The sequence below is a fragment of the Stegodyphus dumicola genome, chromosome 4 (assembly GCF_044657685.1).
Source record: "Stegodyphus dumicola isolate Sdum_Otavi_A_Nest chromosome 4, ASM4465768v1".
Taxonomy (NCBI): Eukaryota; Metazoa; Arthropoda; class Arachnida; order Araneae; family Eresidae; genus Stegodyphus; species Stegodyphus dumicola.
Window position 1 is genome coordinate 206240615 of NC_140771.1, and position 22364 is coordinate 206262978.

Here is a 22364-nt window from a genome sequence, read left to right on the forward strand (position 1 = left end):
ATTCAGAGACGAGCTTTGCAGCCTGGGCATAACTAACTCCTGTTTTCGCATTTGTAGGTTTTCTTATTTTTCTGTTAGAGGGGAATTTCTTACAACCCCTGTATGATGCGGGGTGGCTTTCTTTGCCACAGTTTGCACATTTGTAACTTCAAGTTTAGTTTTATCACAATCCTTAATTGTTTTGAAAACCCGTACACTTCACACACCTGGGGGCTACATGACAATTTTCACTGAAATGGTGCCATTTCTGACAATTAAAAAACTGAGGAATTTGAAACTTGGAGGCATATTTTTCAACTTATATCATAGTAGCATAAGTCGGTAAGTAAATAGATATCAGAAATTTCATTCTTAAAGATTTGGGCCTGAAACAGAGGCATGGGTGCTCTGGACTTAAATTTCGTCAGTTGAACAACTTTGTGAACTTTATAACCTCTTGGTTTGAGTTCGCATTTAACTTCATCTACATCTGAATCTGTGGGCAGTCCTCTTAATAAGACTTTAATGGGTCGCTCTCGTTTAAGATTAACAACAAAGTAATCAATATTATTGTCTAGAAAATATCTACCAAGTACTCTGTGATCAGTATCAGTGGTAAAACGCGCACAAATTCTCCATTTAGTCGACATAAGACTATTGTTTCAGGCAGCTTGGCTGCAAGATATTTTCTGAATTCAGAAAATTTTACGTTTTCCGGAGGCCTAACCATTATGCGAGGGGTAGCAGGCTGTGCTGTAGTAATAACCTGCTGCTGCGAGTTACTAACTATATCAGGAGCATCTGCATTTTGCGGAGCATTAACATTATTTACATTGCTTAAATTAACATTGTTATTATCATTTACGGTATATATATCACTAGTAGTATTAAAATTAGAATTAAGACAATTGGCAATAGTAACAGCAGAGGTCAAAGCATCAAATCTATTTCACATATAAGTTTTAGGTTTAGATTTAAGAGGTGTAACCATTTTAGCGGGCCTTGCTCATTATCAGAAATATCACTAATAATTCCCTTACATTTACTATTAACTACTTGGTTACCTAGAACCACGTGCTTCTTGGTTAGGCTTAAAGCCCACCGCAAGTGCACTTTCTTTACAATCAACAATATTTACCTTATTTTTAACATTAGAGGCCAGGTAGATATTGCCCTTCCCTTCGAGTATTCCAAGCTTTGAAGCTTTGTTTTCACCATTTGTAATTCTTGTATGAAAGGGTCAGTGTAGATATCAGGATCCATAGCCGCTCGTTTAGCACCAAGTTCTTGGTAGGTTTCTTTTAGTACCATATAATGATTTTTAAGATTACTAATCTGTTGGTTGCATAGTTCCAAGTAAGGTCAGTGTAGATATCAGGATCCGTAACCGCTCATTTAGCACCAAGTCCTTGGTAGGTTTCTTTAAGTACTGTATAATGATTTTTAAAATCACTAATCTGTTGGTTGCATAGTTCCAAGTCAAAGTCCTTAAATTCATCAGTTGAATCCCAATTATTCAGAATTTTGTCACGAAGTCCATTATCCATATTCATGCTAAAGTCCGAAGTATCCAAAATCGCTAGGTAACGGCGGAGGTTTGTCAGCATCCACTGCCGCACGCAAGTGCTCCATACACCAAGATACACCTGTTTTAAACAACAGCCTTGAGCACCTTAAAGGTGACAATATGTTTTAGCTCAGTTCCGTCCCAAATTTTGATGGAGAGCACTACAGGGGGAGATGTCAAGGGTCTCCCATCTCTCTTCCCATACCACCAACCTCTCAAGAGGACTTCCGATTCATCGTATGTTTAGAGTGCCCCCATGCTGAATGGACACTATACATGTACAAGCATCCATGCCTTCTCTGGGATTTAAACCTGGGCTCTTTGGCATGTCAGTCAGTGACGCTAACCACTATACTGTTTGGGTAGCTATACTGCTCAGATGATGACCCCTTATGTATAAGTTTACAATAGTACGATGAGTTACTATTATAATAAACATCAGATATATATGAACCAACATGGAGAACAGACTTTTATTTTCGCACATTATATTTAAATTCTAGTATGCCTTTTAAATATTTTAAGAGCAAAATTAAAAAAATATGAAATATTCTGGTCATAGCAAAATTTCCATTTCCAAGCCTTTTTGAATATAAACAAAAAATATCTTTGAAGTAATGGGATGGATTTATTATATGTATTCGTCTCGAAAAATATTGCATTAATGAATTAAATATGCCTTTGTGTTGTAAAAGTTTTTGAAATAATTTTGTTCATGCAAAATGCATTGTCAGATTTCAGTCTAAACCAAGTGTTCTTGCTGCAGCATGTTTTTCTGTAAAGTATCTTCTACAGCTTTGGTGGCATAATGTTAAAAAATTTAAAGCAAAATTGTTGCAAGTATATGCAGTAGACATTTGCGCGTAGTGGTATTCTGGTGTATAATATGCACATATAATTTCAAACTATATTTTATAGTTTTTAGGTATATTGATCAATCATATTGTTGCGCTTTTCTTTTCTGCTTCTGACACCAGTTGTTGCATTATTTATCTTCTTTCACATTCGTCTGGATTTGGAGTGAATAATGACAACACTTGATGAAGTATCGAAACACACTTTATTTACCAATATTAATCAGGACAGCTTCAAAACACTTTTACAGTCGTCGAAGAACTACTATAAACACGCTGACACAATCAGCAACACAGCCTTCAGGTAATCAGGCTATAACGGTGGAGACAGCTTCACTGCAAAGCACCAGAGTACAGCTCCCGACTCTGCTCTGTCGTTTTCGGTACTCTTGAGTACTTAACTTACTTCGGAACTCTTGAGTTCGGTACTCTTTTCGGTTACTTTTCGGTACTCTAAAAAGGTACTCTTGAGACTCTCCACGCTGCAACTCGCAATGCACTTGACACACAGAGCGCAGCTTCCGACTCTTCGGTTCAGTCATTCCCAGAGCTCAACCTGCTCTCTCGACAATGCACTAACCGCGATACACTAAGAGACTCCTTTGGTGAACTCGACGACTCACTCGGCACTCGCTGCCCGGCTGTCAACTCGATCAACTCTCCAGGGATTGACTCGCTAGATGAGATACCAACTCAATACTGACTCTCTCATACTCTATGTGAGGCACACACACACTGATTGACTGCGGACCAGCAGGGTTTATATAACTTTCGGCTTGTGTTTGAGAACATTCTGTGTTAAACCGGTAAGAATTCGTTCCAGAAGGTTCTCCATCTGTCCATGGCATATTGCCAATTTTGTCGCCAAATGAGCGATTTCTCGCCAAATGTGGCAACCCTGCCTTAAAACTGCTTTGCTGTGAAGCTATCTTACTACACCTGTACGTTTTGTAACAATATAAAATGCACCCTTTTCTTTGCCCCCTCAAAAAAACTGAAAGACATGTGCAATGCTCTTATCATTTGAAATTATGCATTTGGAGATTTTTCCTTGGGCTTTCCAGTAATAGTATACTGAATTGACAAACGATGAGGGGAGCAAATACGTGGGTGGAAATGCTTGAGGGAGTAAAACTCTGCAAAGAGGGTGAGCTGTATTCAATGCAAGGTGCACACAAAAAGGGTGTTCTAGAGTTTCGAGAAAAGTGGGACATAATTTTTAGTAAAAATGCACTTCTGACCCAATTGGATTCATAGAACTAAAAATTTGGCATATTAATTAATGAAATCACATTAATTAATGTGCCAAACAATAAATATGCTTTGAATAAAGAAGTAATGTTTCTTTTTCTCTTGTCATTTGATTCAAGGCTTTAGTAAATCACATTTGCTTTAGTTGAAATACAGTTTAGTATTCATTTTAGTAGTAAATGTGGTTCCTGTCAAACAAAATAAATATAATGCTGGTTTTAAATGTGAAGTCATACAGTTTGTGAAAGGAAATGGAAATTGTGCTGCCACAATGTTTGGTGAAAGCTGCATACGTGAGTGGAAGAAAAATGAAATCACATTAATTAATATACCTAGGCACATTAATTAATATAAGAATAAATATGCTCTGAATAAAAGAGTAATGAAATGACTTATTGTAGAAGAAAGTGTCGCAAACTGAGTCCTAGAAAATCGCCAGAACCGATTTTGTAACAAGAAACAGCTTTTATTTGCTTTAAAATGAGACACAAAAAAAGGGGGGGGACTTTAAAGTAGCTATGATTTGGTGTAGTCAATTTATGGGACGGAATAATTTAGTTCTCTGAGAAAAAAAAGTTTCATAAAGGCTTCTGAAAAATTTGGACAAAAAGAACAGCTTTTAATTTAGTTATGAGAATTAATGATTTGGTGTAGTCAGTGTATGGCACAGAATAATTTAGTTCTCTGAGAAAAAACAAAAGTTTCATAAAGGCTTCTGAAAAATTTGGACAACAAATTGGCAACTCTCCACAAATAGTTTATTTCCACATGTTAGAATATGAATGAATTTATGCCTAGTAATGTCTTAACATAGTAGGAAATAACCAATTGATTGATTCTTTAACCTTTCTTTTTAAGTCAAAATCGAACAATATCTGTATGTGGTGGAGATCATGTTCCTAATGTTCTTTGTAAAACTTAGAAATATGAAATAATTTGTTCTCCTATGAACTCAGAAAAGTTGCATGTTTTATTGTGATGGTTCAGAAATGTATATAAAAAAGAAATATAATTTGTGAAAGGACAAAAACAATAGGTCACGAGAAATCTCACCTTGCCATAAAGATTTATTTATTAATATTAGTGGATAAAAAAAAAATTTTTAAACTCATGGTTATTTTTGTTTGGATCTCCTCTAATGGTATTACCCACGTGACTACCACTGTCCAATCTGTGTTTCACAACAAGGATGAATTTGAGTATTTTGTTTAGCTAAACTGTTGCACTTAGTTGTGCCATTTGTCTTCATTTAGATTGCGATATTAGTTTAATTATTCCAATCTGGATAGCCTGTTTCAAAACTTGATAATTATTAATATATCCAATATTTCTCATTGCACGCGTAAGCTGCTTTGCTCGGAGTCTGAACTTGGGTGGGTGACCACCCACGTGACAGGGTCCTGCTAATCATCTCCCTCCACTCCACCTACATTTCACAAAATTTGACAAGTTTCGCCTAGTTGGCACGGCCTAAATCGCCTTAATTAAAAACTTAAGTACCAACGCCTTAGGGCAATTTACCAACAGAGACGGTTAAAGTAGCGGTTGGCTACTAATTGCCGTCTAGCCATTGACTCGATTTGGATTATAATGGTATTATCTTGAAAAGTTTGAAAGAGTGTAATACAGACATGGAAGTTATTCCAGGCAAAAGTGCCAGTAGTTTAGCTTTTAGATGTTAGAAAATGAAAAAGCATTTACAAATCGAGGCCATATGTATCATGCCAGTCTAGAAATAATGTGTGAGTGGATAAAAATTAATACTGACAAAATTCAAAAGTCATTTAACTCTTTCGCATCAGTAGAGGCCAAAATCTGTTCCCCTCAAACAACTGAAATGCCAGTATATCTGTATTTATGTTGGAATGGATTTCCTTCCCTAATGCCTGCTTAAGTAAATCTTCATATGCTTTCGCCACTTTGTGCTGTTTCTCCTTTTGATAAGATTGCAACTGAACGACAACATCAATAGCTAAAACATTGATGCTATACATAGGAGAAGGAAGGTTCATTCATTATAACAGAACTGCCTCTAATCGCTTCAGAAAGAATAATTGGCATGTCAGTTAACGATTTCCAAAAGCAATGCGCCGTGCACTAACATGACTGGGGGGAAGCACCAAGTAGAAAATGATTCAGGCAACCTGCCAATGTTTGAATTGTCTGGCATTTTTTGGGGTGACTTTGATGCGAAAGTGTTAAAAAAATGTAGTATATCTATTTAGATGGAATAGAAAATAGTTATTTATTGATTAGATTAACATCAATGGTGAAGACGAAACAGAATTCGATGATGTACCTTGGGATATAATGGAAGGCATACACGGAACTTTTCATGTGTAGCTGATAGTGAAGTTTTAAGTCCGTAAAGTATGTCATTTCCTTTAAATAAACAGCATTTAAGTGCATGTAGAATGCTCAAGTTTTTTTTAGTTTTAAGTGTTATCATTTTGATATCCAACGTAATGTGCATTTGTGAATTGCGATCTTATTTTTTTATTAAAAGTGAACATTATACACCATAACAAACAGTATGTTATGAGTAACTTTGTTTATAAGAGTTGTTTTGCCATAGTTTTATTGTGTACTATCAGAATTTTTTAGTTTTAAAGTTCTGTTGTACGGTAGAAAATTGCTGGATACTTTTCATTAGCAATCTGATTTCCAAAAATCAAGTTACGTAAAACAGTGCTTTTACTTGTGTTAATTCCTTTAGCCGAAGGTATGTGAAACATAAAAATTCTAAAAAACTAAAACTCAGTTACGCAACAGCCCTAATGGGCAAGTGGGCCAAGGCCAGCAGTGTCTCAAAATCTGCTTTCTTGACTGGGCCCTGAAGTGCAGCATATGCCCTGAACAAGTGGTCAGCTTGTTGCAGAACCCCAAGTGAACTTAGTACTCATTTTATCCACCCATGTGATGGAAAATAAGGGATGAAAGGCTGAGTGAAACTTGCCCAGCCCGGGGATCGAACCCCGGACCTGTGTGCTGCACAACCGGGCCTCATCAGAATTCTGCTATATGTTTTAATGAGGAAAAGAGTGTAATATCGATTTTAAATGAATATGAGTTTTCTGTAAAATAAGCCTGAGCAAGACTATGTTTGAAGTGTTGATCAAAATTTTAGGGTGAAATTTTGAAAAATTCTCATATGCTATATATTGAATGTTTTAAAGGTAATATATTAATTTATGGTTTATTTAATTTAGGGAACAATAAGGGTACCAGCCCCATGTCAATACGCACATAAGCTGGCGTTCCTAACTGGGCAATCCCTACATCAGGCTCCTAAAGCTGAACTCAGTGAAACACTGTTTTATTTGTGATATGGGACATTTAATCTTTGTATTTCTGAAGAAAAAATTCCATATATTTTTTACGACATTATGTAATGCCATCCATTATTTGAAAGGACACTTCCATTATTGTGTTTTACACATCTAAGTATTTTTATCTGCTTAGATAAAGCATCATAATGTGCATTTATGACATTCTTTTGTACATGATTATGTACTTCATTCATGTTTCATTTTCTTGGTGTTTTTAATTTTTGTTATTTGAACAGAAAAAATGTAAGTTTGAAGAATGTTTTTTGGAAAAAAAATTGTTTTTGTTTTCTTTCGAAGTGTTTCATGTAAAACAGTCACTGTTATCATTTTTTAATGGCTTCCAAGGTAAATAAAATTTTTTATGGAATCAGTCTGTTTATTGCCAAAACTGATGAAATATATCAGTTTTCCTTTTTTAAAATTCAGTCTTAGATTTTATTGTTAGAATTATAAATTCTGTTCATAATATTTTTAGAATTTTTAATATGTGTTCAAAATGATTTGAGATAATTTTAGAATACATATTTACTTGAAACTAACAGCCCCTGGACTATTAACCTTCTTTGTAAAGTTCTAAGAAATAAAAATAAAGTTGCACATTCGATCAGCCTAACAGTGATTGTGATTAGAATGAAAGCAAAGTTGCTTAATAAATACAATTTTTTTTTAATGAAGTAAAGGAAGTATTGTAATCATGAAAAATTCTGGGTACCCTTCATGAAAATATCTATTCTGACCACGATTTAATGCAATTTAACGAGGTTTTTGTGTGACATCTGTAAATAAGAACAGAATAAAGAACTCTTTTTCCCCAAACGAATTTATGAATTTAAAATGGATTCAGAATAGATTTTTTTGTGGCATCTGTACGTGCATACGTATCTCGCATAACTCAAAAACGAATAGCCTCAACACGTGAAATTTTGTACGTGGGGCTGCCAAAACATGTATATGTGCACCTCCCTTTGTGGTTGCAAATCAGGCGCACCAGAAATATTAAATATATGTATATATTTATCCACTCTGTTACTCGACTCGGTGAGCTCATTTTGTTTATTCTTATATGTTTGTAAATTGTGCAGTTTTTGCTTTAAAAATGTTTGAATTATGTAGTTTTTATCTAACGGTTAAGGTTCTTATGCCTTTAGTTAACCTGCATGTTATAGTTGTAAAATTATCAACAATTTAAAACTTGTTTAAGTATGGCTAATTTTTTTACCATAGCAGCCATATTTGTTTACATAGCAGAATAGTGAATTTGTTGCCAGTATAATAGAAACTAAGCTTCTCAACAACAAATTAAAGTCTTTTATTATTGCGAATTAAATTATGCTTAATCCATTCTGGAATTATCATTTAAGTTACTAAGCTATCCCATATATTGACTCAGCATTAGCATCCACACAAATTCAGTTTCTATGTCTTCAGTGTCTTTTTGCCAAGTGAAACGAAAAGTAAATTTTCAGTTTTGTGCACTGAAAAATCTGCCCACTGGCCAAATTGCTTTTTTTTCCTTTTAGAAACTGTAATTTTAATTTTTTTTAAATTGTTTTAACCGTATATATTATTTTATGCTTTTCTATATCTTTCAGTTTTTAATACAGATATTTTGAGTTTTTATATATTTTTGCCTTGAAGTGAGAACTAAATTAATTGAATGAGGAATACTGAATCGTCTGAGAGACTGTTTCTGTTTTGTTCGTTTAATTTCTTTTATGAATTGTTTTGGATTTATTATAGTATTTAAAGAGAAAATGTATCAACGATTTGATAATTCTTCAGATGATATAACTTTTATGCATTCTGAGTTTTAATACCAATAATATTACAACTGTTAAGTGAAGCTAGCTCCAGAGTGTCGCTATGGTAAACAAATTTAGTGAATTTTAAAGGATGCATTTATTCTGTTGTGGTTTATGTACTATTGACGAAGTAGATTTAGTTCAATACGGTAAGTTTAAATTAAATGCAAGAAAAATGCATATAATTTAACATTCTGTACCAGGAAGTTGTGTGGTGTACACATCAGATTTTTTTCTTATCATGAAATTTAAAATTTTCTTGAAAATTTAAAAACAGACACTTCAGATCATGTGCTCGAGATTTATTAAACAAAAAAATTAGTACAAGAAGTTGCCGATAGGTGGCGCTGCAGATCAACAAGACATTCTACAGATGTTCTATATGTGTGCTGTGGTTCTCCACACCTCTTTCCATTCGCAAAGCAGTGTGTTCCACAGCGGAATGCAGTAAGTCCACATTAATTCCACGAACATGTCGAATAATGCGTCTTTCAGGTGTGCCAAGGTTGCTGGGTGTTCTCGGTAGACCCGATCCTTTAAGAATCCCCATAACCAAAAGTCGCATGGCGTGATATCAGCCGAGCGGGGAGGCCAAGCTTTAGGGAAACAGCGGCTGATCACATGTGCATCGGTAAAAGTTGCCCATAACACCTGTTTAACGCCACGAAAAGTATGGGGAGGTGCACCATCCTGCATAAATATTGTGTCCTGAAGACGGCCACGTTGTTGCAGTTCAGGGATCACAAACGTTGTCAACATGTCCTGATACTATTTTCCTGTGACAGAGCAGGTTTTGAACCCTGTTGGAGTCACCTCTTCAAAAAAATAAGGCCCAATGACGAATGTTACATTGAAACCGCACCATACAGTAACCTTTGGAGAGTTCAAGGGCACTTGATGGATTGTGCGCGGTTTTTCACTTGACCATTCAGGTGAAAATGGGCCTCATCTGTCCAAAGGATGTTCCACGGCCAAGCAGCATCGACTTCCATTCTGACAAGGAACTGCAATGCACATGTTTCCCGAACTACAGGATCCCCGTCAGACAGCTGATGATGACTATGGAATTTGTAAGGAAAATAACCGAGGATTCGACGCATATGCACGCCAGATGGTCGTATAGGGCATATCAACAGCACAAGAAACAGTTGGCACACTGACAACACCATGTGGCGATTGGCTAGTGGGGTCCACGACCTCCAAAGCAACGTCTTCTACGCGTGCAGATTCCACAACCTGTCGTCCTCTACCTGGTAAAATTCCCAGCTGTTCCGTTCTTTCGAACTTCTTCATCATGTCTCGTAGAGTGCGTGATGTCATTGGTCCTCTGCGTAAGATCTTCAGCCGATGGAATGCTCTTATCGCAGCACAGGAGTTCTCGTCATTCTGGTAGAAAAGTTTCACTAACAGAGCTTTGTCTTTCAAAGTGTGCATCAGCGAGCTGGAAACAACTGCCTGTGCAAGGCCTGTCTTCCACTTTTGTAGGGCTCGTTTTTTGGATACGTTGCGCAGAAGCTTTATTTCTGCAAATCGCGTTGCTGCAATATACACATTACTAGTGTTACAGCGCCACCTATCGGCAACTTCTTGTACTAATGTTTTTTGTGTAATAAATCTCGAGCACATGATCTGAAGTGTCTGTTTTTAAAATTTCATCACATTATGACCCATACAGCACTCTGCACAGGCCTCTGAGTTGGGGAAGTTTAATTTGGATAACCCTGTATATGAAGAATAGAAAACTTGGCGATTCATTGTTCCTCATTTATTTTCCACAGCAAGAACACTGAGAGCTGTCCTTGCTGTGGCGGCAAAAGAGAATTTGTACTTGCAGCAGTTTGATGTAAGACTGCATTCTTGTATGGAACCCTTAAGGAGAAAGTGTTCATGACACAACCAGAAGGCTTCAATGATAATAGTGGGTGAGTCTGTAAATTGCATAAAAGTTTATATGGACTTAAACAAGCACCCCGTTGCTGGAATCAGTGTTTTGAGAATTTTTTGAAAGACCAGGAACTGGAGGTTAGTACAGCTGATCCCTGCATGTTTATCAGATACAGAACTGACAAGAATTCTTGCTGTTATCTATGTAGATGATGGCCTTGCTGCTGGGACAGACAAAGTTGAAGTGGAGGAGTTTATGAGTCAACTTGGTCATTCTTTTCAGATCACAAGGGGTTCGTTGAACCAATTTCTAGGTGTGAGCATAACAATATTGAATGATGGTTCAATTTTTGTGAATCATTGTGCCTATTTGAAAAAAGTTCTCTCAAAATTTCATATGAACTCCACCAATCCAGTGTCAACTCCAAGTGACAAAACTTTGTTTTTGATGGCACAGAAAACAAACTGATAGGGAAAGAAATCCCTTATCGCCAGGCGGTTGGCAGTCTGATGTACCTTGCAACTGCTACAAGACCTGATTTAACTTATGCTATAAGCGTTGTTTCTGAAAATCCCAGAACCTCAGATTTGTGCGCTGTAAAGCGAGTCTCTAAATATCTAAGAGGAACTGTAGATTTTGGCCTATTATATCAAGCAAAGTGAGTTTGAATGAGCTTGAAGTGCACAGCGATGCTGATTATGCAGGTGATTTAAAAACAAGATTCTCAAGAACTGGAATGGTCTCTAAATTTTCATGTGGAGCCCTCTCGTGGATGAGCCAAAAGCAGAAGAGTGTGGTGTTATCTACTACAGAGGCCGAATATGTTGCTGCGAGTGAGAGTGCTAAAGAACTAATTTGGCTGAAACATCTGCTCAGTGACATAACAAATCTCGAAACTCCCTTTCTTCGGGTAGATAATGATAGTGCTGTGAAACTTGCCAAGAATCCTGAATACCATAAACGGTCCAAGCACATAGATGTCCGTTATCACGTTGTGCGAGAAAAATTCATAGATGGTGAACTGTTCATCAAGCATGTTCTAAAATGCAGTTAGCAGACATCATGACTAAACCATTGCCTAGTGTTAGGTTCAAAGAACTGTGTACCTTGTTAGGACTGTTAATATTCTTGTTAACGAATGTTAATTTAATAAGTCACTGTTAATTTTAAATTGTGGAGGAAGTATTGTAGTAGCAACTCAACTTTCTATCAGACAAGCAACAACTCAACACTTATGCTTACTCAAGAATTCCTGACTGTAGCATGCAGTAATAAACGATTACGTTGCTTGCTCTTAGTATGCATTTTAGTTATTTATTTGTGCTTTATTAATTGCTTTTTGTTTTAGCTCATATAGATTTATCAATAACCTCAACGCAAGACAAAAAATAATCTAAATAGCATACCTTATGAAGAAACACATCAAATATACTTTCTTTTAAAGGAAAATTAAAGAATAATTGATTAAATTTTCTTTAAATCCCTTTATAAAATATTACATATAAAACAAGTTATGTTTTCAGAAAGGAAATTTAAGAGGAAAATATCGTTTTAGAATGAATATCGCACAATATTTCCCCCTTAAACTGTTTTTCTGAAAAATATTTGTGTAATATTCATTCTAAAGTAATATTTTTACTTATCTACCTGTATATACTATTGTAAGAATTTTAAGATTTACTAATGTTTATTTTGTTTCAAAACTGCTATATTTGTGTAATATTCATTCTAAAGTAATATTTTTACTTATCTACCTGTATAGACTATTGTAAGAATTTTAACTTTTACTAATGTTTATTTTGTTTCAAAACTGCTATCCTCTCTTATTTCCTATTTCCAGTCGGAATAAGCGTGAGTAGGATTGTTTATGCAAATGAGGTTGCAAACTGTATAAAAAAGATAAAATTTAACCCTTCTTACCTTTGTTGTATCTTCTACACACACACACACACGAATATAGTTTTGACAGGGTTCGTAGGGGTCCTTACAAGTGCTTGTAAGTCCTTATATTTGAAAATAAAATATAAAGGCCCTTATAGGTGCTTACTTTTTCTTTAAAGCCCTTTTTTTTTAATATATATATATATATTTAGTACTTATTTTTAATCTTTTTTTTTTTTTTTTTTTTATGAACGTGCATTTTTTTCCCGTACCTAAGCCGAAACTAAATAAACAACTTTTCTTCCTTACATGCAACGTCAGATGGTGAATCATACTCCCGGAAATTGCTTTTCCCCCTTTCTCTGCAGTGCGCGAGAGTACAGGCAGGTGCACGTCGTTCTATTGGTCAAAGAATTGCGAAAATGGTAGAAAATTCTTTTACATTCGGTATTCTTTTCCTCCCACCCAAATACTGCACACGTTTGAATTTCTATCAAGATTTTAATAATTTGCATTCTCGTTCCGCGTGGTCAGTTCATATTCGTGTTTATTATGATCGTTATGCTTATATTATGAGTATATGCATGAATATTTATAATAATATAGTTGCAGTAACTGCTGAAGTATAGATGAACTTCCAAAAATGGCTGTGTTTTTACACAGATTAGCTTTCTAGGGAATAATATTCAGAATGGCTTAAATAAAAGGAAAGTAATCGAATAGTCAAAATAATTTCTCTCTCTCTTTCCCCCCCCCTCACACTGTCCAATCTGGATTGAATAGGACAAAGTTTTTGCGGTCTACCCAACCTAAGCGAAGATTGATTCTATTCCGGAAATTTAACGCAGTCTGTTGAAACTTAGAATCAGAAACACCCCAAATTAGTAAGTCTCTTTCTTTTCCTTTATTTAGTTCTTTATTCTTCGAATACCGGCAGCTGTTGATTCCGATTGCGTAATATCACATGTGTAAGAATTACGCCGCACGTATTGCGCAATAACGTTTGCGGTATTTTGCAGAGATAATTAATTTTGATGTTTAGTCTGAGATTTGTTTATGAACACTTAAAAGAGTTTTTCTGTGCTTTCTAAGCAGAATATTTCTCAGTTCCGTTGGTCTGTTTTTATATGATGCACATATCGAAATGGCAAAATCATTTATTTAGCCGAGAAATCTAAAGAACGGCTACTATCTCCCCCACTCCTCTTTTTCCAGTTACTATCCGGAATGTTTGGCAATTTCCGAGTATGCGGGTTAGTTAAGCTTTTACTGTTAAAAGAGACTGCATGATCCCGTCTTCTGATTTCAGAAATGTGCCTCTTTTTTACTTAAATTACGTTGCTTGGAATATATGTTAAGGGAAAACTTATGCAATGAAAATTTAGAAATTGTTCAGAATTTTGATTTAAGTTAAATTATTTAAATATTAATATGAGTGGAAAAATAAATTGTATTTTTTATTAGGTGCCAAACGAATGCAATTAATATGGCTTATTATTATTTTCTATATTTTGAACTGAAATTTCATCATTAAATCTTGTAATAAAGTTTAGTTCTGCATATATATATATATATATATATTTTTTTTCTTTCCCTTCTCATTTTAAACTAATTCTGTAAATTGAACTGTCATTTAAAATTTGGAAAAAAAAATTGTTTTCCATGTTTGAAGTAATGCTCATTTTCTTAATAAATATTGCATTGCTTATATTTTAAATTACAAGTCTTAATTTTTCTTTTAAGGTTATGCAGTTTTGTGTTATGTAATTAGACAGGTGCTTATTTTTTCCTTAAAATGTGCTTGAAAAGTGCTTATAGGTGCTTATTTTTTTAACTAAAATGTGGCTATGAACCCTGTTTGAGTAAGTTCCCTGTTCCTACTCAGGACTCCAGTTTCCAAAGGCAATTAGAAAGAAAAGTAATCCTGATACTATAAGCAGGTTGTTTAGCCACAATGTAACCATTGCACAAGCTCTGTGTAAAGATCCATTTCTATCATCTATTTTCATCTATTCTATAATCCATTTTTAAATCTTCTATGATCAACTAAAATAGCATTATAATTATCCTCTTGAATATTGGAACGAGTAAAATATACAATCAAGTTAAAATTATCTGTGCTGTTACAGAAGTCGCATGATAAACTCCCTTTAAAAGATGACAAAAACACATACGTGTTTTAGGTTTGGTTTTATTTATTTGATTACGGGCAAGTAAGTAAGAGTTACCTGCCTATTGAAGGGATGCCTTTGTGGAGAACTGCCCAATATGAAATGGCTAGCATTGACATTAACACTTCAGGGAAATCACAAAAGCGTCCATGGAGTCAGCCTGTTTGCCATAACTAGACACCAGCTTAAAGTACTAGTGTTTAGAGATATTACCACTATACTATGTTACAAATATGTCATGTTAAATTTATATCTTTTCTTAAGGGAGCTTCTTGAGAAAAGAAATGCATTTTCAAGTTACAATGCAATTATTTATATACTATGTACATTATCAAAATGCTAATAGAAACCACAAAAACAAAAAATCTTTGTAGCAAAATTGTTAACGATGTTGTTTCTCCAAGACATTTACGCAGGTGTGTATTCTTTTCACGAATGATGAAAAATAAGTTAACAGTTTTCTGAGCAGATGCTCCATATTATGCACCTTTGAAGATTTAGTAATGAAAACATAAACTCTTATTTCTGATTATGTGCAATGTTCACGAGAAAAGGTGAATGAAAGAAAAATGGGTGAAATTGTGGTTAAGAAATGTTTGGCAAAAGTGTCGTGTTCCCTTAATGAATCTGTAAAGTCTATTAGTCTAGGACATATTCAGATCCCATCTAATGGACAATAGGAAAAAACTGTTGAAAGAGATATGGCACAGACGATGTCAGTTATTTCAGACAGATTAACACCATTAGTAGCATTTAGATACATGTTTAAACCATTCAAAGAAAATTAAAAACAACAGTTATTACGTGGATGTTAGAAAGATGAAAAAAACATTTATGAAAGGAGGCCAAATGTGTCATGCAAGCCTAGAAACGACAGTGTGTGCATAGTTAATAAAACCATGAAATAAAATTAATCTTGACATGGCACTAATTAAAGTTTTGTGTATTGTAACAATCTAGATGGAATGGAAAATGATTATTTATGGATTAGAGAAACAACAGTGGTGAAGATGAAATAAAATTCAATGATGTGCCTGAAGATATAAATGATGATGAATATGGGCGAACTTTTCATGTTATCCGATAACGAAAATTTTTAAGTTCATAAGATATGTCCAGTCTTTTAAGTAAACAACATTTAGGTTCATGTAGAAATCTAATTTTTATATGCTCAAGTTTTCCTTAGTTTTAAATGTATCATTTTTATACTCCATGTTTGTGTAGTTTAATGGATTCTCAGAGGGATGCATCTATGTCATAAAAGGAAGGGACGTGTAGGGATTAGTGGCCAGACTTAAAGATGCTTTTCTTCACTGAGGGAAAATTTCATATTACAGTTATTCCGGATTGAGACTACTGGGAAATGTGTAAACCTCCGTTGAAGGGAATATATTATAGGATGTTACTTTCGTTTTTATAAAATTTTGGTTTGAATTTTAAATTACACTGCAAAACTATGTGTCTTTACTAAGTGCTTACAATAATTATTTCTATCATATCTTAATGTTATGTCAAAAAAATATTTTTATTTGATTATTTGCTTGGACAATTTAAAATTTAACCAGTTTTCATCTCTTTTTTACTCTTAAATGTCCTTATAATTTTAAATTTCTTTTGGTATATATTATCAAATATAGCTTTATCTTTGAACTCTTCCATACAGGGGAAGCTATAAAAATGATTAAATGTTATCTATTAAAGCTATAGAAATGATTTAAAATTAAAGTTCAGTGGAACTGTTAAAATTATGCTCTATAGGCATAATGAAATTTTAATTTTACATAATTGTTCAAAATTTGCTTGATAACATGTTATTTAAGGAGGAAACTTTCAGCAAATTAGAATATAACTGGTTTAATTAAAAATAATTTTATTTTATTGTAGATTGTTAGTACTGCAGTGTCCATCTACATAAGTGCTACTAATTAAAATTCCGTTCTTTTCCAAAATTAGTGCATAATAAAACAGATGCTCAAAAACTGTTTTTTAGAATGTTTAAATTTGAAAAAAAAAAATTAATCATGTATCGTTTTATACTGTTTATTGAAAATTAGTAAGTGATATATTTCAAGTATTAATAATAGAATGAATTTAAGTCATTAAAAATGTCAAATTATTTAGTAAGCAAACCCATAATTCAAAACGTAAATTTCATTTGTCTAAAACTAAATTCCCAGCCTCACTAAGGAAACTCATTCACTCGGGTATCAAAATTTAGGTAATTTCTTAGTGCAGAGTTTTTCAAATTGAAGGGAAAAGTGTTTGTTATGCATAGTGTTTGCAGAAACTTTGGGACAAATTTACACGATAATTAGTTGATGTCTTCAATACAGGCATAAAAGTTTTCCACTTTTTTGAACGTCACCCGGGCTGTTTCTGAGACTGATGCAGAACCGTTGAGAAATCGCGACTGGCACATGTGGTGGTGGGTAAATGGAGGACATGCTCTCTCTCTCTTCCTCTTTGTAAAAAACATTACATCATGCCAGAGATCGTGAAATGCGTTGTTTCTCATCAAGGCGAAGTAGGTGGGGCTTGTGTGGAAAGGCGGAACTAGATGCGTACGAATATCGAATCAAAGAAGAGCAAGCAACTGTCAAACGAGAGCTGACTTCAATAATTTCAGCCATCGGTGCTGAGGCCATCTGTCGGACATACGAATACCCTACTGATGTTATCCAGAGCACGTGCGAGTTTTAGCGTGTGTAAAATGGCATACTGTAATTCGGAGCGTAGATCGTTATGTTATTTCTTTTTTGTTTGTTGCTGTAAGATTTTCAGTATAAATATCTTAAATCTGAGTCATGAGCACAACGCTCGGCATATAGATAGTAAAGAAAAAAATAGGTTCAGATTTGCGTGGCTGAAAAACATCATAAAAATTCATGTGAATGGACAAGAAATGGAAATTTTTTAATCAGGATCGAGTGAGACTGAGACAAAATAGTTATTTTTTATATTCCTCCTTTAACTATATGTTATTTTGTTTGTAACTACATTATCTCACATGACTACTTTTTCTGGTGTTACATAAAGTACTGTTTATCAAACTAAAAGTGAAGATAATTGAAAGCTATAGTAACGTTTATATATATATATATATATATTATCTCTAAAACTTGTCATTGCCTGAAAATGGGAAGTAATATATAAGATAAATATGTGTATTGGTGTGTTGTAATGTTGTGTACAGTAATAATGTATCAACTGTTAAATTAAATTACATAAAAGAGCATCTTAAAGAAGGTTAATTCATTACAATCTCCTGATGATTTACTGATTTTTTTAACAAGTAGAAGACAAAATTAATAGCAAAATATTAAGTACAAGTATTATTTTAGTTTAATTATATGTATATGTTTAATACTTTTTATATTAAAAGGTTGATATTTTATTAAAATGTTTTTTAAGGTCGCGTGCGCACATTTAGTTATTGTGTCCGTGCGTTGTTCAGCTTTTTTTGCGAACTTGCACTTTCATGCCTCTCAATACTATATTATGTTTCCAGATAATTTCAGGTACCAGTCAGCAAAATTCTCTCCTGTTTGAAATTGTCGTCGCCTGTGAATTTTTCTATTTCCTCTAATGCTTAAACCAGTTCGTTTCAACTCCAGACTGTTTTTGTAGCAGCTTTGACATCAACCATGACGGCATATTTTATATGGGGAAATTTAAATTCTACGATATATTAGCGAGTATCTTTATTTGCAGTTACTCAAAAAATCCTCATTTTCAGGTCATGCAAAATCTATACTGACACAGTTGATTTAACTGTTTTCTTCTTTTTTATTAAAAATTTGGCAGCTATTCATTGGTTTCATTATCCTCAGTCATTACGCTGTCCTATCGAAACTATTTCATAACTGAGTGCCCAAGGTATGCCCCCAGGACTTTGTCCTTGAATGTAGTTGCTGAGATGTATGTCTAATGAATGACAAAGGTATTCAATCAAAAGGTCAAGGTTCAGAAATTTCGATGGGGGGACATGTGTTGTCTTAGAACAACAAGGATTTGTGCATTATTTCAGAGCTTTTACATCCTGATTGTATTCTCGGAGCTCAACGGACAGTGGAATTTCACAAATACTACTCTAATCCATTCTGAAAATCTTACTTCAAAATTATTTGATCGTGAAATCGAGACACTGATACGGAGGTACCTTTTAAAATAACAGTACATAACATATGGAATCTAATGGCTAGAGATGACCTTTCAAACTGATTGACTAGTTTTAGTGTATTTACGATTTCCAGGTTTCAGACTGAAATTGTAAAACTACTGTTGTTTCTTTGAAACAAAATTTATATTTTTGTTCATGTGATTTGTTTGAATAACAGAACCATCACAGTAAACTACCATGTGTGAAGGTCACTTCAGCATAAACAGATATATATGGAAATAAAGACAGACAGAACTGATAAGAATGTAAGAAAAAGTGCTTCTACATGTATACAAGTACGTGGGAATTTATATTTGTTTATGGAAATGTATACCTTACATATCCATGTGGTATGTATGTCTGCATTGATATAATATGGCATAAGTGCAGATATGCACATAAAGCGGAAAGCATGCGTACCCTTAATGGAAATATACAGACACGTACATGTACACACACAGGCACATATAGTTTGCATGTGGATTTATCCATACATGTATAAACATACAGATATATGTATGTGTATATGTATCAGACCTATTTTCCTTTTCCGCATATTGCTAGAAAAAGGTCACGATAATTCCTAAAAAACTTTCGAATATGCAATATTCTAAAGCAGCGCAAGCCTCTGGTTTACAATTTGCAAACGCAGTTATCGCGAATTCTGTAGCTATGTAGCTACAAGAACTAAAAAAGAAAAATTGGGAAAGAACCGGATTCTTAACACAAAGACCTTTGAAAGGGATAAATGGTTAAAACCCCAGGGATGTCAAATTTGACATTTCACCCCACTCTTTCAGCCTGGAAAAAGGGGGGGAAAGACATGGGCACTAAAGTGGACAACAAAACAAACCGTCCTTTCAAACAGAGGACTCTATGGCCACTATAAAGGCCATCCCATCTTCAAAAGGTTAAGTAAACAGCATTTAGGTTCATGTAGAAGTCTAATTTTTATATTTTCCTCTAGTTTTCCTTAGTTTTAAATGTATCATATACTCCTCAAATAATGTGCATTTTTCAACTGTGATCTTATTTTTTGTATAAATGCATGTTATGGGTAACTTGGTCTGCTTCTAAGAGAAAATCATGCCATAGTTTTGTTGTATAATATGACAATTTTTTTTAGTTTTAAAGTTGTGTTGTACAGTAGACAGTTACTGAATACTTTTCATTAGTAATCCGATGTGTTGGAAAAGTCTCACTGTATATTGAACGTTTTAAAAATTTTAAAAGTAATATATTAATTTTTTTAATTTTTTTTATTTCAGGGAACAATCAGGGTACCAGCACCTTGCCAGTATGCGCATAAACTGGCATTCCTGACAGGGCAATCCCTACATCAGTCCCCTAAAGCTGAACTCAGTGAAACACTCTTCTATTTGTGATATGAGACTTTTAATGTTTGTATTCTGAAGAAAAAATACCATATTTTTTTAGAGCATTATATAATGTCATCCATTTTTTTGAAAAGACACTTCCATTGCTGTGTTTACACATCTAATATTTTTTTCTGTTTAGATAATGCCATCATGATGTGCGTTTATGACTTTCTTTTGTATCTGATTATTTACTTCATTCATGTTTCTTTTTTCATTTTTTTTTTTTTAGTGTTCTTAGTTTCTGTATTGTCAAAGAGAAGTATTCTTGTTATTTGAATAGAACAAGTTAAAGAATATTTTTTCTGGAAATCTCATTCTTTCTTCCTTTTTGAAGTATTTCATGTAAAACAGTCGTTGTTATCATTGTTTAATGGCTCTTTAGGTAAATAAATTTTTTAAGAAATTTGTCTTATTTATTGCCAGAACTGATGAAATATATATTAGTTCTGCTTTTGTATATTCAGTCTTGAATGTTAATGGCAGAACTATAAATTCTAGTCATAGTATTTTTAGTATGTGTTCAGCAAGTCATGATATAATTTTAGCACATATTTACTTAGCCCCTGGAATATTAATTCCAATTTAAAAATTCCATCTAGTATGTCTTAATGCATCATACACAGCTGGCACTAGGCATTTTCCCACCTGATGCAATCTGTGTGGATTCTAAATTCTGCTGCCTAGTGCCTTTTTAAATTCTGCTTCCAATGCTTGCTCTAAATTCTAAAAGTTTTGTCATTTCTAGATTTTATTGTTCTGTCTGTCACTAAATTTTAAAAATTCTGCCACAGCAGCTCTGTAACTGGCCTTTATATATATTTTATATTACTAAAAAAAGAAAATTAGCTACTTTTTCTATATATTCTAAATGCAGTTAGTGCTTTTTAGAATAAGAGAAATCCTTAATTAAATTCCAAAATTCTAAAATGAAAAGGAAACGTGAAGAAGAAACTGAATATATAAAGAAAATTATTCTTCAAAGATATGTTCATTTATTATTGTGTAAATTACCCAATTGTTTATGATAGAGTTACTGAGCCAGATTAAATTAAAATTAAATTATATAATCTTTCGCCACTAGCCCACATTTCGAGTTTGAATTTGACTGCTCTTGGCAAAAGCAAAATTATATTTTGTTTATTATGTCACCGTGAGCTCTAATTCATTTTGTTAGCATCAGAACATGCCTTTATGTTCTTTTTAAATAAGAGGCTTATTAAGAGGCTCTTTCCTTTATTTTCTCTACTTTTCACTTGGCACAAACATGGAAAACATCAAAAATGCTCCTAATCTTATCACATGGGCAGGCATTATAGAAAGGAATTTTTTTATTAATAAAGAAATTGAAAAACTTGCAATTTAAAAGATTCATCTAATATGTCTTAATACATCATACACTAGGCATTTTCCCACCTGATGCAATCTCTATGGATCCTAAATTCTGCTGCCTAGTGCCTTTCTAAATTGTTTCCAATGCCTGCTCTAAATTCTAAAAATTTTGAGACACCATCTCTGTAACCGGCCTTTACCATATATATTTCATATTTCTTCAGAATGTTCATATTACTAAAGAAATAAAATTAGCCACTTTTTTTATACATTCTAAATGCATTTAATGTTTTTTAGAATAATACAAATCCTTAATTAAATCTAAAAATCCTAAAATGAAAAGAAAACATGTTGTAGAAGTTCTTGAGAGAATTGGTTTGCATATTGAGATAAATCTCTAATTGTTAGAAAATATTCTTAAAGAGAAGGAAATCGATATAAACTAGCCAAAATGTTTGGGAAGGCTTCAAATAAAAATGACGGATAAATATTTTGTCGAGTTTTCTTGTTACAAAACATAAATGTTTTGTAGCTTTTAATGTTTAATCATCATAATATCGTTTAAGAATCAATGTCATAAATTACATGTATTTTAAACTGTGAAATTTGATTAGATTTTGATTTTAATAGGGCATTTCTAACAAATATTGTTAAAAAATAAAATTTAGTATTGGCCATGTAAATCCATAATGACTAAGGTTATCTAATAACCTAATTCAACTATTTATAACTAATTGCATACTCTTAAAAATTATCTCTGCATATTAAAGCGAGTTAT

General features: G+C 33.6%; 1 protein-coding gene across 1 annotated transcript in view; it reads left to right on the top strand.

The window, feature by feature from the left end:
• The window catches only part of aub (piwi like RNA-mediated gene silencing protein aubergine), a 138475-nt gene extending 116401 nt beyond the window's left edge, over positions 1–22074 (top strand). The window contains exon 19 of the mRNA XM_085815918.1: positions 20147–22074. Coding sequence (XP_085672044.1) covers positions 20147–20263 — 117 coding nt within the window. The 3' untranslated portion in view covers positions 20264–22074. The remainder of the gene's footprint in view (positions 1–20146) is intronic.
• Positions 22075–22364: the final 290 nt, after the last annotated feature.